This window comes from Glycine soja, chromosome 1, assembly GCF_004193775.1.
Source record: "Glycine soja cultivar W05 chromosome 1, ASM419377v2, whole genome shotgun sequence".
NCBI lineage: Eukaryota > Viridiplantae > Streptophyta > Magnoliopsida > Fabales > Fabaceae > Glycine > Glycine soja.
The window spans coordinates 10063205-10077992 of record NC_041002.1 but is presented as its reverse complement, the minus strand read 5'-3'; the positions used below and the strand labels follow the sequence as shown (position 1 = coordinate 10077992).

Genomic DNA, 14788 nt, shown 5'->3' with positions numbered 1-14788 from the left:
AATTGCTACTAGGCATTAACTTTACAACTTTCTTTAATTTATTATTTTATTGCTTTTATTATTACAATATTTACATAACATGTTGATCATCATTGTAGGAAGATACAAAACAAAGACAATAATTTGTATAAAATAATCTATTAAAGAGAAGATTATTTAGAGTACAATTCACGTTAATTAGAAGAAAAAAACTCAAATTTTAGGATTCACACTCAACACAAGAACACAACAATTTCTCATTCGAACATCAATTGGCCCATCAATCATATATAATTGTAAAGATAGGATCAACATTTGTAGAAACACCCCAAAACTCATTCCAATTAATCATCTAAGGATCCTTACATATGTTCTTACTACTCCCTAATTGTGAACAACTCATCCCTTATCTCTAAGCGGACTCACGTGTGAAGTCCGACAGTGATAGTGGTGTCTCTAATAGTTCCCTAAGATTCCTCAAGTTTTTCCACTATTTGCTCTGTTAGGGTTTCCAAGCATTACAGAGAAGGAGAAGAGATTGTGATGAGAATCCTAAAACTACCCAAATACAAGGACCTATGACTAGGAGTAGGACCAAACAGTCAGTGGATACCCTCCAACAAATGGTAACAAGCATACTTAGCAAGGCCTAAGTGGAGAAGAATGAAGGCCCAAGTGGAGAAGGATGAAGACCCAAGTGGAGAAGGACGAAAGGCCCAAGTGGAGAACAATGAAGGCCCAAGTGGAGAAGGACGAAGGCCCAGAGGCAGAGACACTACCAAGAATATTAATTTTTACTGAAGGTGCAGATTAATTTAAAGGCCCATGTCAAATATGTTCTATTTTTTTATTTCTAATTATTTTCGTTGTAATTTTGGCCTAAACTATTTTGAAGGCTCATGTCTATTTTTTATCTTTTTGTTCAGATACACTATATGTATTGATTTTCATTTTCAATAAAAGACTTTTGGCATTTGATAAAATTTGGTGAGAGCTTCTCTTTGGGTTCCTTGTTGAACCAATCTCAGACTTATCAAGGTAATCTTTGTGGCATCTACCCTGACTTATCTTCCTTCTTTGGAAGTGGCGTCATCCAAAACTCCGTAGCTTGTATCAAGCGATCCGCTCCTAGTCAAGATCACATCAGATTGTAGCCTTCACCTTACTGTCAACATGCGAGACTAATTTCTCTCTGCTAAAACATTATTTCATAAATCCCTATGGTGAGAATCTAAAAATATTTGTTTCAAAGGTGGTTCCTAAATATCACAACGATCCAACGGTTAACGAGTCTGAGATTGTAGTTTTACTGGGGCAGATTTGGGTGTATGCGGGAAAAGAGAAAGCTTAGTGTGAGGTACATTTAATCCACCAAAGACATTATCTCTAAAACAACAATGGTGGCTGTGTGCGGAAATAAGTTTTGAACCTCTTGGTAAAATTTAACGACAATCCAATGGTTAAAGAGTCCGGGATCGTCGTTTTACTGAGAGAGGTTTGAGTGTATGCAAGAAAAAGAGAAGGTTTTGGGAAAGGAAGAAGGGAAAACAGATTTGAGAGGAAGAGAGAGCGTAGAGACGTGTCGTAAATGTAAAAAGTGACCTATCACATACCTATTTATAGTTAGGGTATTGTGAGTCTATTATTTACTCTATTTTTCTTTATTTTATCATTTTATATAAAGAAAATCTATCTTACTCTCCCTATTAAATGAATAAATAAAATATTTAAAAAAAACATATATTTATTTTATATACCTTAAAACTATTATTTTAATTAATAAAACTATTTCTCTTATTCGCTTAATTACAAAAAACTCATTATTTTCCTAAAATTCTATTTATTTTAAATAAAATCATTTTAAATTTATTTTATGAAAAATAGGATGTTACATCAAGCCTCTTTGTTCTTAAACACTTAAGGATAGATGAATGTGCACTTTACCGGTCATTTGCCACCAGACCAGAACTCCAAGCCTCTTCGTGCTTACATGCTTAAGGTTGAAGGACTATGTACTTTATCGAAAGTTTGTCAATCGGACCATGACTTTAAGCTTCTTCGTATGTTCACGCTCAAGGCTAGAGGACTGTGTATCTTACTAGTTGTTTGCCAATAGACCATGACTTCAAGCCTCTTCACGTTTACGTGCTCAAGGTTGGAGGACTGCGTACCTTAGTGGTCGTTTACCAATAAACCATGACTTCAAGCCTCTTCGTGCTTATGTACTTGAGGCTGGAGGACAATGTACCTTACTGGTCATTTTGTTGACCAGACCATGACTTCAAGCATCTTCGTGCTTACACGCTTCAGGCTAGATGACTATGTACCTTACATGTCGTTTGTTGAACGGACCATGACTTCAAGCCTTTTCACCCTTACGCACTCAAGGCTAGAGGACCGTGTACCTTATCGGTCATTTTTCAACCAGACCATGATTTCCCTCATATAGGCCTTAATGATCGATTGTCCAAGTATACTCACATCAATAATGGTAATTATCTTTGTAACTCCTCTGGGGTTGTAACGGTCACCCAAGAGAAGTTGTTACAAGTACTCATAATAACAATTCATGGAGAGTTAAAGGTGAAACATTATGAAGATAGGGGAGGCCATGTGAATAAGAACATTGACACAAATTTTTCCTACACAATTATTTAAGTATATAATTTCTAATAAATAATTATTTAATAAATAAAAAGTTTCACAGAAATATTTATTGTTAATGTTATTTGTAAAACTAAAGATAAAATCTACTAGTAGAAGAAAATTAAGCAAATATTAACTCAAGAATCTAGAAGACTACATTTGTCATTCAGACCATGACTTCAAGCCTCTTTGCCCTTACGTGCTCGAGGCTAGAAGACTATGTATCTTTCTGGTCGTTTGTTGATAAACCATGACTAAAAGCCTCTTCGCGCTTACATGCTCGAGGATGGAGGACTATGTATCTTACTCGTCATTTGTCGACCGAACCATGACTTCAAGTCTCTTCGCGCTTACGTGCTCAAGGCTAGATGACTATGTACCTTACCAGTCGTTTGCCGACCGAACCTTTACTTCAAACCTCTTTGCGCTTACGTGCTTGAGGCCGTAGGATTGTGTGCCTTACTGTCATTTGCTGACCGAACCATGATTTCCCTCACATAGACCTTAACTATCGATGTTTGGTTGTACTCGCATTGAGAACGGTAATCATCTTTGTAACTCCTCTGGGATTGTAATGATCACCCAAGAGAAGTCGTTACAAGGTATGCACTCATAATAGCAATTCATGAAGAGTTAAAGACATAACATTACGAAGGAGAGGGGGAGGCCATGTGAATAAGAACCCTTGACACTAGGCTAAAAAGGTAGATTACACTTGTCTTGATTAAATATTTTTGGATTAGGTCTCATAAATTTTAAGTGAGACTTAGTTCCAAGTACAAGATAATTTTAAAATTTTGCCACTAAATTTCATAAAAGAAAATTTGTTAGTAATATTTGTGACCATAGAATGAGTGATTTATTAATTAATAAGCCATTCGAAGATAATGGCAACTGCAATAGGATAAGTTGTGGTGGCCTGGGGGTGTTTATTGTATTTGTGTTTCACAAAAGACAATTTGATTAAAAGAGGAATATTTCCACAAACACATCAGTGTGTCATCTGCAAGAATGGTACTAAGTTAGTGGAACAACTTCTATTTTCCTATCTAACATCATATTAGGTTCGGCAACAAGTTTATGCTTGGATCAGTCTCAATTTTGTTCTAGCAAATAATGGATTAGTCTCAATTTTAGCCTATAAAACATTGAGCAAAAATAAAAATGAAAATAAACTCAAGAATTATTGGAATATGTTTTTGGCCAATGGCTATCTAGACAAATTGGAATGGATGAAATGACATAATGTTCAACAATGAACAAAACTTTTCGAACAATGCAAAATTAATTCTAGATGAATGGATAGATGTAGTTAAAGTAAGATTATGGTTTTGGACAAAGGAGAAATGTTATGAAGAGTATTTATCTTTCTATCAGTAGTGAAATAGACATCCTAACCTGTTTTGTTTTCTCCTACCTGAAAAGGAATTATAATCTAGTAACTTACTAATTTGTATCTTTCCACATGAGCAAAAGTAGCCTCGGACTTCATTTTAGTTAATCATTGGCTTATCTAAAAAGAACAAATGAAGCTTTCTCATGTGCTGAGCCAAGAACCATAGGAAAATTAATTGAGCGCCCTTTAAGATCATCTCTATTTATCTTTTAAACAAGGACATGTTCCTTCCTTTTTATCTAATAATGGTGCTTAAAGTAAAATTGCATCAACATTTAGTTGGTAAGAAATAGACTCATATCACAAAAGGACATGTGTTTAATTCTCGTTGTTCATATCACAAAAGAAATAGACTCTAATAATGGTATTGAGCCAAAAAATAGACTCATCTCGTTATCGATATAAGCCGGGACGGAGCTAGAGTTCCATAAGTTGGGGGGATAAAAATTATTAAAGTTCATTCAATAAATATATACACATTAAAATCATACAAAAATTCATAATTATATATTTTAAAATGTTAATTATATTAATAATCTTTGACCCATCTTATGGCAAGTTTGGTATTTTATAAATATATATTTTGTCTTTTAAAAAAATACATCAATAATATGTAAAACCATCTCTCTTGCATGTCATCAATTTTTTTATATCTACATTTTAGCATTTTTTGTATTAAAATAAATGTTTTTCTTAACAAAAATCAATTTAACCAGTATTATTTCATTATATTAAAAATAAAATTTGGTCTACAATAACAATAAAATTTTAGAAAAGTATCCTATTAAATTTAGTATATCTGAATGAATTATGTTATTCATCATATTATCTTTTATTATAATATAAATAGAAAACTAGTAATACCTTTTGATTGCAAGTGTAATAATCATTTATAGCCTTTAAAATAGAAATAAAAAATTAAAAAAAGATAATACATTATTTTGTAAAAATTAATAAAAATAAATGATACACAAATAATATTACCTCCAAAATCATATCCAACAATTAGCCAAATATTTTTTGATAAATAAAAAATATCTGAATTCAAAATATGCAAAGACGAATAAAAAGAACATAACTCCCTTCCCATATAATAATTAAAAATCAGATCTAAAAACCACCTACTTATATAATACTAATTGTACCTAAAAAAACAAACTGACCTCAAATTACACTTCAATTCAATTTTGCTGTTACTTAATCAATCAATCGTTTTATAAATAATAAAAGAAAAATCAATCAACCGAGGCCAGAATGTCACACTCATTAAAAAGTTGCAGATCATTCTATGTTTTCTTTTTCTCCAGAGACCTTTCTATGTTAAAAACTTCACGATATCATATATATAAAATATTTCAAGTCACTACCAAAATTTTGGAGTCAAATAACTTGTAGTTTAAGAATTAAAAAGATAAGAAATCCAATTTAAAAAATTGCTTAAATTTCAAGTTATTTTTTAGGTAATATTTTTAAAAGAGTCATAACCTACAATTTTAATTAAGAGAATCGTAATAAAAGAAGCATTACCAAAATTTTAATACGATTACTTCATTATGACGCATTTGTTTCCTGAAAAAGCAGATCGTTATTTTCATATAGAATTGTATTTGATATAAAATCTCGTGCTAATAACGAATGTTTACAACTACTGAGATTTAGTACAACAGTGTCACATATTGGCAAAAACACATTGTAATCATCATCATTTACGCTGTGTTTGTTTGCAATAATTGAAATAATTTTGAGAGGATAAAAATGAGTGTTGGTTTAGTAGGAACAATAAAGGTTAAGTAAATTTAAAAATAGTAAGATTTATTTGTACTATTTCTTATATATTTTAACTAATCTATCTATCTCTCATTTTTGTTATTTATTTCCCTTCAACGGAATAATTTTACTTATTATTTTTTTACCTATTTTTACTTTATTTATTATATTTTTCTCTTTTTAACCAAACACAACCTTAATGCTTTGTACATTATAGACATCAATGATCAAACTATATGCTTTACTCGTATAATATTCTTCAAACTTCTATACCAAAAATAATGATATCTCCAATTATAGGCCTCGGGTGTAAAATATAATAATATCAATTATACCGTACTTGCCTGCTCCTAATTTTAAAGAACAAAATTGAGTAGTTTTTTAATTCTGCCACTGTAAAACATCTAAGGTTGGTTGAGAATGCATTCTCTACTATGTTGTCCAACTACAAGGCTTGCCTCAAATAATTTGAAGTAATGTCTAAATCTACTTTAAATTCGGGGTATAAACGGAATCTCAGAAATAATAATCGAATCCAAAGACTAATCTAAGCCACCACAACTCTAAAAGCAAATCAAAGGACGTTAAGTATGAATTAAAAAATTACAATGAACCATAAAAAGGACGTCAAGCGAATATAATAATACGATGAAAACATAGCAACACTTGTATGAAAAATAAAATAAAATCCCCGTCATTAAGATTTAAAGGGTTTGTAAAAAATAAAAAACAAAAGATTTAAAGGGAATAACGGCAAGATTTTGGACCAAAATGTTTCATAATGACAACGAAAATTTTGGAAAGACCTGAAATCAAACAAGCACAAGATAGGAAGCATTTTGGAAACCTAATCCAACATCAGGAGGAGATGAATTATTTGAAGCATTGTACCGCAAAACCAAGTAAAAAGAATTTCAATATAATGATACTAGAGTTAAGTTTCTCCCATTAAAATGTGTGGTCATCGGAATTTCCTGGCACAACTTTGTGTTCTTTGGTTATTTAAAGCAAATTGCTTATTCTATCTATTTTTCCTGATGTTCTCCAATAAATGTACCTAACCTGTGGTAAATATGAAGGTTCAATCCTCTCATGCCCATATTAACATGAGCAACTTTTTGCTTATACAAAAAATCATGGGCAACATTTTAAATTACATTCATAACAACCAAATGAAGAAGCTTCAATGATTAAACTAACTACCTTCTAATTTAAAAGCTTGCAGTTATACGTAAAAAGATTCAAATTTAATATGTACTACTAATTGTTTGTAATTGAGATAAAATAAAAAAATCAATGAAACCATGTATAGGCAAAAAGAGAAAAGGAGAGAATCAGATGAAAGCTATGCTAAAACGACTACTTTTGCCTGCAAACATTTAGGAGCATTGACTGGCCATTCTAAACCTACTGCACACTACTCAACAGCTAGGAAGATGATGTATAAGCATGATACTCAAGGTAGAATTTAAATGATATATATTAATCTTTAACCTATTAAAAATGAAACTACTATCAGAATTTACAGCATAGAAAGCCATCCCTCCAACACCACCGTTGCTTTCGGAAGTGCTTCCTGTCGGCTTTCGCCATCCTGACCGGGCTGCTATTCCATTCAGATTGAATTCTGCAAAGGCACAAATCACAGCTTATTAGTCATGCATTACTGGCAAAAAGGAATAAGTATTAACTCAAGAAGTTTTCTGGCAATTTACATGGGAAATGCGAAGGATCGCGTGCTGGTAGTGCTGCTATCTGATCGAAGAGAGATGCTGCCAGAATAAGGTACCGGCCCTGAGTAGCTTATTCGACCCGACATGGGGCCAATGGAAGAGAAACTTGCCTCGCCTAAGCTGTGATGAATGTGGCCAGTTACAGCCTGATCATCGGACTTCCCTTCTACTGGCTTCATTGTTTGTTGAATTTCATCACATTTACAAACACCAGCTTGGTGGCATTCCTCTTTACCACAATCTGAAGGACGTGAAGGATCCAATTGATGAGTGGAGCTTTCTTTCTCTGAAAGCATGTTATCATTATTTGATTCATCATCTGCCAATGCCAAAGAAGGACTTTCCAATATTGCTTCCTCAACTGTATTTTTGGAGCCTTCTGATTGGGAGTGCAATTCAGGCTCATTGGAGATCTGCACATATAGCAAAGATATCATTTTCTGAAATTTCTCTTTTCTAACACCTTCAGTACACATAAATACACAATTTCCAGTAAGAGAATATCAAAATTTGGCCAATAACATTTTAGAAATAAAAGCTCCGAAAGATATGTTTGTCACAACATAGATATGGGGAATAATCAACTACCTAGAAACTTTATTTAATAGTAGGTAAATTGCAAATAATATACAATGTTTCTAAAATTTTTAAAATCTTTGGCCGTCCTGCTCAACTAGTGACTCCAACATGAACACACATTGTGTTTTCAATGCTGTATCTAATATGATTAAATCTAATAAGTAACAATTGTACAAATTAATTAACATACCAAAGTTAATCCTTCTATAAGAACAAGTAACATATATTTCCAAACAATATATTTAGGTTACATTTGATAATATGTTGAATACCTGTTCACCCTTGTCATCAGAAGATACAGAATCCTCAGTGAGTAAATCTTGCAACAAAACTTTGTCTTCTGGTAAAGGCTTCATCTCTTTGTTGACATTACCAGAAATTTTTTCAGTTGCGTCCCCATCCTTGTGCATCAAACCCTTGGGTTGGTCATGATTAGCATGAACCTCGTCAGACTCCTCTGTTGGAGTTAGGCTTAGAACATTGATACTGGTGTTGTCTTTCTGCTTTTCTTTACTTTCAGAAGGGAAGAAATTGTGAGCCTTTTCCTCTGTTGGTGTTAGGCTTAGTACATTGATACTGATGTTGTCTTTCTGCTTTTCTTTATTTTCGTAACTCTCAGAAAGGAAGAAATTGTGAGCCTTTTCCTCTGTTGGTGTTAGGCTTAGTGCCTTGATACTGGTGTTGTCTTTCTGCTTTTCTTTATTTTCGTAACTCTCTGAATGGAAGAAATTGTGAGCCTTTTCATCAACAGTATTCACAAACATGACCTTATCCTTGTTAAGGACCCCTTCATCAACGCAGATGTCCTTGACAACATGATAATTACTCTCTTTGTAACACACTTCTAGGTGTGGTTCACATTCTGTGACAGTTTTGTCCATGTAACCATCCACAGAATTCCTAGGCAAGTCTCTTCCCTCTGCAGGATTAGAGATTGGTGAAGTAAGGGACCTTTTAACTGATTCTACATCATTTGGAAACTTCATAAATGACTCCATATCCTTGGAAGAATGAGAAACTGGCTCAACTATGTCCTTTACCTTTGCTTCATATTCATTTTTCATACAATCAGCTGACTCCATGTTGTATTGTGATGAATCTAAACCTTGTTCATTGTTCTCTAAAAAGGCAGGAACTACATTCTCATATTCCTTCACTTTCTGGTTTTGTAATTTGTATCCATCGGAAACTTGATCATCATCAATGAACACAAACGCTTGAGATTCAGGCTCAAGACCAATATTTGAATGTCGAAAAGTCACTTTATTTCCTTCTGCGCATTCATTTTGATACCAGCAAAAAAATTAGTTAGGTTAGAATTTAAAACTAAGGAGATTGATCATAAAACACATACCATTTAAAACTAAGTAAATCATAGGAAGAACCACTGATTAAAATAGTTATATTATTATGGCTTTTAAAGAACTAGAAAGAACATATCCTTAACCCACACTGAACAATTGGGTCAAGAAACAATCGACCCTCAACTAGAACTGACAACCACGGCCTAAAAAATTTTAAAATATATGTATACGATGATCCCCATTTCAGGTGTCACAATCTTGTTACCCCAAATGGCCAAACAAATATATACTAGTCCAACCCATTTCAAAGCAAAGAACAAATACAAAAGTCAGCTGGAAATAGTAAAACAACCAATTGCAGGTACCATAAAATGAACAGTTTGTTACCTAATTTCATGGTGGGCTGAGGTATAAATACATGGGCAAATTTTCTGTGCAACAATCACTGGTATTTTGACTATTATTGTCAACCAAAGAGATTAGTGACTAGTCTGATTACACAATATTCTGCGGGGATCTGAAAACCAGCAAACAACAACAATGATAGGTTAGTAACCAACTAAAATTTAACTGCACATAATGAAAACAAGAGCAATAATGTCTTCAATGATCTACAAAGGTACACTCAAAGCCAAGCACCAATAATAAGATTCTATTCTACTGCTCCAAAAGATAATCTTATTTAAAAGAGCAAAAAAACAGAAAAAGAAAAAAGAAAGAAAAAGTGCCAATTCTCTAATCAATAAGAAATCATAAATTATTTATTTGGATTGCAGTATAAAGGAAACACTGATTCTGTCACTGTTTACCCTATATTCCTGATTACAAACCAGGAATGAAATTTACCAGAACCCAACTCTAGTCATGACACTAATTATAAAATAAACCATAGCATAAGAAAAGGGAATAAAGAGTTTACCACAAATTCTAAGAACAAGGTTTAGATTAAACCAGCAAAACTAGGGACCATATTCTATATTAAGCTTTTAATATCCACACAACACATACATATTACATATGAGATATATCAATATATATTTTAAGTACTAAAAAGCAAGTACCAGTTAGTTGCCTTTTCCTTTTTATAAGAAAAAGATTTCGCCTAAGTAGAATCCAAGGAAGGTACAGAAGATGGTGTAATAGGACAAGAAAAAAGTTTTAAAAATCTCAAACTTTTTCGAAAGTTTTCAACTACAAAATTACAAACCGAAATTTTAAATCACAAGGTCTGCATAAACAAGATGACTCCCTACAAAATCCCTACCAAAATACTTTGTCCTTTAGCTCTGATTAAGATCTGACTCATCAGAATAAACAAGTTTAGAAAACCAGATAAAAAGTACAGTGCAAAAAATCCCCAGCCGAGTTAAAACTTACACTGGAATCTCATGAAGGAAAATCAGGGAACATGGTCAAAACCATAATAGAGATCTATCTCAGATCCCAAAACCTTCTTATCCCCATAAAATAGTAAAGGGCTAAAAAGATACTTCTCATATTAAAAGAGAAAATAGGATTTGCTCAGCATTCAGAAGAAAAAAATATTTTAACAAAAAAAAAAAACCTTCAATTTTCTTATTCTCTGATTCTCTCTATCTATCTCCCTTGAGAACAGACAATTTCAGAAAATTCTGACTTCACCTGGAGATGAAAGTCTCAAAAGAATAAAAAATAAAATAAGAATGACAACATGTAGGAAACAAAAGGATTTGAAATTGAAAATTGAAAAATAAAGCAAAAAAAAAGTTGTATATAAAAATAAAACAAAATTGGTTTGAACACAAACCATGTAAGTCACCAGAGAGTGGAAGAGAGAGAATCACACGGCTAAAATAAAATCAAAGCAGAAAGAGAATTTACCAAAGTCCAAAACTGGCGAAGAAGAGAAAGAGTTTCCTTATGTCGGTAAACGTACTTCAATGCTTAAGGTTGATAAAAAAAAAAGGAAGAGATATATAACTATATAATAAAAATAATTCAATTAATTAATCCTAATAATAAATAAATTAATCCTAATAATAAAAGCAACCACACAGTACCAAGAGATAGATAATGGATGAGTTGTAATTATAACGTTCATAATGGTCAACTGTGACTCTCTCTCTCTCTCTCTCTCTCTCTCTCTCTCTCTCTCTCTCTCTCTCTCTCTCTCTCATTCCCTCTTCACACATTACACCCTCCACCTTCTCCTTCTGCAATTAATGCATTAGCAACAGTGAAACGAAGTCCTGACCCTACCCTCCAATACCCCAAATTCAATACGGTATATTGTAGCATTAAATCTTCACCTCTAACCCCCTCATATCAAAATTTAATTTCAAACCAAAAATATGCAACTTTTCTGTAGTATCACTCTCTCACTTTTCATAGTGTCCTTCAATTCCCACAAATTGTTTCTCTCCAAAGTCTCCATCTTTATCAGATTTCGCTACTTTTATTTTATCCCTCACTCACCGTTATCGTCATCATCATCACCCCTTTACTATTTTCTATCCCATTTTCCCACCAACCAGAATTTTCCCGAGAAAATTCCAACAAAAAAAACCAACACGACCACATTGGTGCCCACGGATCCATCGACCAAACTTCAAAGGAGACGAATCAAAAACGAACACAACACAACACAAAACGACTAAAACTAAAACCTTTGACTTTCAACCTTAACAAACCCCCAAAAAAAAACCACAAAACCGAAAACCAAAACAAAACACAAAAAACAAAACCAACCCATTTCGAGTTTGACAATGATGCCGGAGGTGAAACTCACCGGTGATGCTGATGCAACATGTTACGTTGGAGAATTGTTAGCATGCGGTGACACCCACCGTAGGATCCTGCAACTCCTCGATACTTCAAAAAAAAAAAAAAAAGAACTTAGCTGTATCCCAAATCTGAAACTGGCTCTCATGTACAAACTGAGCTGTCTGTACGTGCCTCTGTTTTTTCGCTTCTCTTTCGATATCTTCTTTATATATACGCTGCATTCTCTTCCTCTCTTTTTTTTCAATTTTTTTTTTCTTTTCTTCTTATTATTTGCTTTGACTATATATTTTTTTTTCCTTCTTTGGATAGGGCCCACCCCACCAATTGAAGAGTTAAAAAAAATCAATATTTCATCCTCCCCACTCACGAATGGCCAACCAACTTTGGCTTCTCTATTATTATTATTATTATTATTATTATTATTATTATTATGTGATGAGATTCGGTGGGATGAGGATTTTCACAATGCTGTGGACATGCAATGATCACGTTCACAAATCAGAATTCTGTTTAAAACGTTAGTTTTATCAAAAGGTTATCAACACATTTTAGACATGATCTAGGTGTCAAGTTGACAAACTCATAGTATACTTTTATGGTAATATTTTATATTTTATGCTATCAATTAATTAGGATTTATTATATATAATATTTTATAATAAAATAACAATATAAAAATTTGTGTCTATTTAATTAAATAAATTTTTTTGTGTAAATATTGAATGTCATCAATGCAATTAATATATTATATTATTTGAGTCAATAAATATTCATACCAAACTGTAAATAATTTAGTCAATAACAGATAAGAATCTAATAAATATAATGACAGTCAAAGAAATAAATTTAACATTTATGAAATATATTAAAAAAATTATTTTATTGAATTTGATACTTAATATTAATTATGCTATCCTTTAAAAAATGTTTTTATTGTTATTTTAATAAATAAATTAGTAACGCGTTTGTGTTTGATTCTTTGTTTAAAGAAAGTCTTAACTTGATATATATGAAAGTGAAAGAAATAAATTTAACGTTTATGAAATATATTAAAAAATTTATTTTATTAAATTTGATTCTTAATATTAATTAATGTCATTCTTTAAAAAATGTTTATTTTTATTTTAATAAATTAGTAAGAACGCGTTTGTATTTGATTCTTTGTTAAAAATATCTTAAATTATATATTTAACAAAAAAAAAAAAGCTGCCTCTTGAAAATTGTAATTAACTTTTACTTTTTTTGCTAAGAAAATAAAATTAAAAATTAAAAAGTATAAGAAATACTTTAAACATATACAAAATCATTTACATCGTAAATAAATTTTCAAGATATACAATCGATCAGATGAATATAAGAACATGAAAACATATAATTGTTACCCCTCTTTCCCTGCTTTAGTTCATATCTGGTTTCATATTGAATACTCTATAATCACGTTAAAATACCAGTTAACTTAATAATAGGTAAATATTCACGAGTTTTGTTCTAATTTTAGGTTTAGAATTGATTTTGGATTAAAAATAAATTTAGGTAACTTTTGTGTTAGATGAAAAAAATTTACTAAATTTTACTACTAACTTACTTCTATAATAAAAATATTCAAATGTAAATCACATGATTTTAAAATCATTTTTAATCAAAATAAATTTTGTTTAGAATCGATTTACATAATATATTATGTGACGAGATAAGATATTTATTCAAAATATAAATCACATTCCAAAATTAATTTGAATCATAATCTAACCCTAAGAGAATCTTAATGCTATAAAAAAATGAACCATATGTCAAAAGAATTTTTCTGAAAATTAATCCTATTATTATCAACCACGAGGACCATATTATACACATGACAAAAAAATAAACTCAGCTCTATGATTTATTTATTTTTTATCTGTCAGCTCTATGATTTGTTCCCGCGAAACAAAACCGCCATGTTATATATAATAAACAGCACCAAAATTAGGAAAACCGCATAAAAACTCCCCAACCGAACTTACAAAAGAGACCATACCTGAGAAAGGACTAAGCAAGAGAAAAACACATGATCTGTATTTACAGAATATGCATAACAAAGGATCTCCTATAAGTTTATAATAACATATTGGCGAAAAAGAACAACCTTAAACAGTAATCTGTCCAAAATCAAATGCCAAGAAAAAGACAACACCTTATAAGGAAGAAATACTTCCAAAATCTTATAATATTTACTTAATCCATAATTTGAAGATTTTTAACTAAAACTCAGACATGCTTATGAATGCACGTAGCTGGTTTTAAAGTTTTCATCTTCTTTACCTTTATGCTATGAAATAGAAAAAATATGAAACTAGCTATAATAAAATTATAGTCTATTTGTATAGATCTTCTATACTTGGTTTTGTATTTATTTTCCTTCATAACATGATACAAAAAGCAATATAAATGTATCGGAAGAAAAAAAAAAGCAATATAAACAAAATGATCGTAAAATCAAGAAATCCAAATCCATTAATTAATATATTGTATTAACTAATAAAGGTTGATATATGCTTCTAACTAATGAACTTATGCGAAAAAAAGAGAAGTTTATGATCTCCTGCCAAACTACTCGAGTGCATACAACTAACTCATTTTAA

General features: G+C 31.5%; 1 protein-coding gene across 5 annotated transcripts; it reads right to left on the bottom strand.

Moving 5' to 3' along the window:
• Positions 1–7016: 7016 nt before the first annotated feature.
• Positions 7017–12366, bottom strand: LOC114412392. 5 transcript variants are annotated; one of them, XM_028376267.1, is made up of 5 exons: positions 12172–12366; positions 9792–9921; positions 8373–9373; positions 7504–7934; positions 7017–7415 (listed from the first exon to the last, which is right to left on the bottom strand). In XM_028376267.1, exons 2-5 carry the CDS (start codon positions 9799–9801, stop codon positions 7304–7306), a joined length of 1554 nt encoding a protein of 517 aa, XP_028232068.1. In that variant the 5' UTR covers positions 9802–9921; positions 12172–12366; the 3' UTR covers positions 7017–7303. The 5 variants fall into 5 exon arrangements, with proteins under 5 accessions (XP_028232068.1, XP_028232057.1, XP_028232086.1 ...); XM_028376256.1 differs by lacking the exon at positions 12172–12366 and adding an exon at positions 11265–11332; XM_028376285.1 differs by lacking the exon at positions 12172–12366 and adding an exon at positions 11191–11241.
• Positions 12367–14788: the final 2422 nt, after the last annotated feature.

Bases quoted from the DNA above. Each gene is read 5' to 3' on its own strand.
- LOC114412392 (XM_028376267.1), bottom strand. The intron at 7,935-8,372 runs GTATTCAACATA...CTATATGTGCAG, and splicing joins CTGATGACAAGGGTGAACAG to ATCTCCAATGAGCCTGAATT. The intron at 7,416-7,503 runs GTAAATTGCCAG...GTGCCTTTGCAG, and splicing joins CGATCCTTCGCATTTCCCAT to AATTCAATCTGAATGGAATA.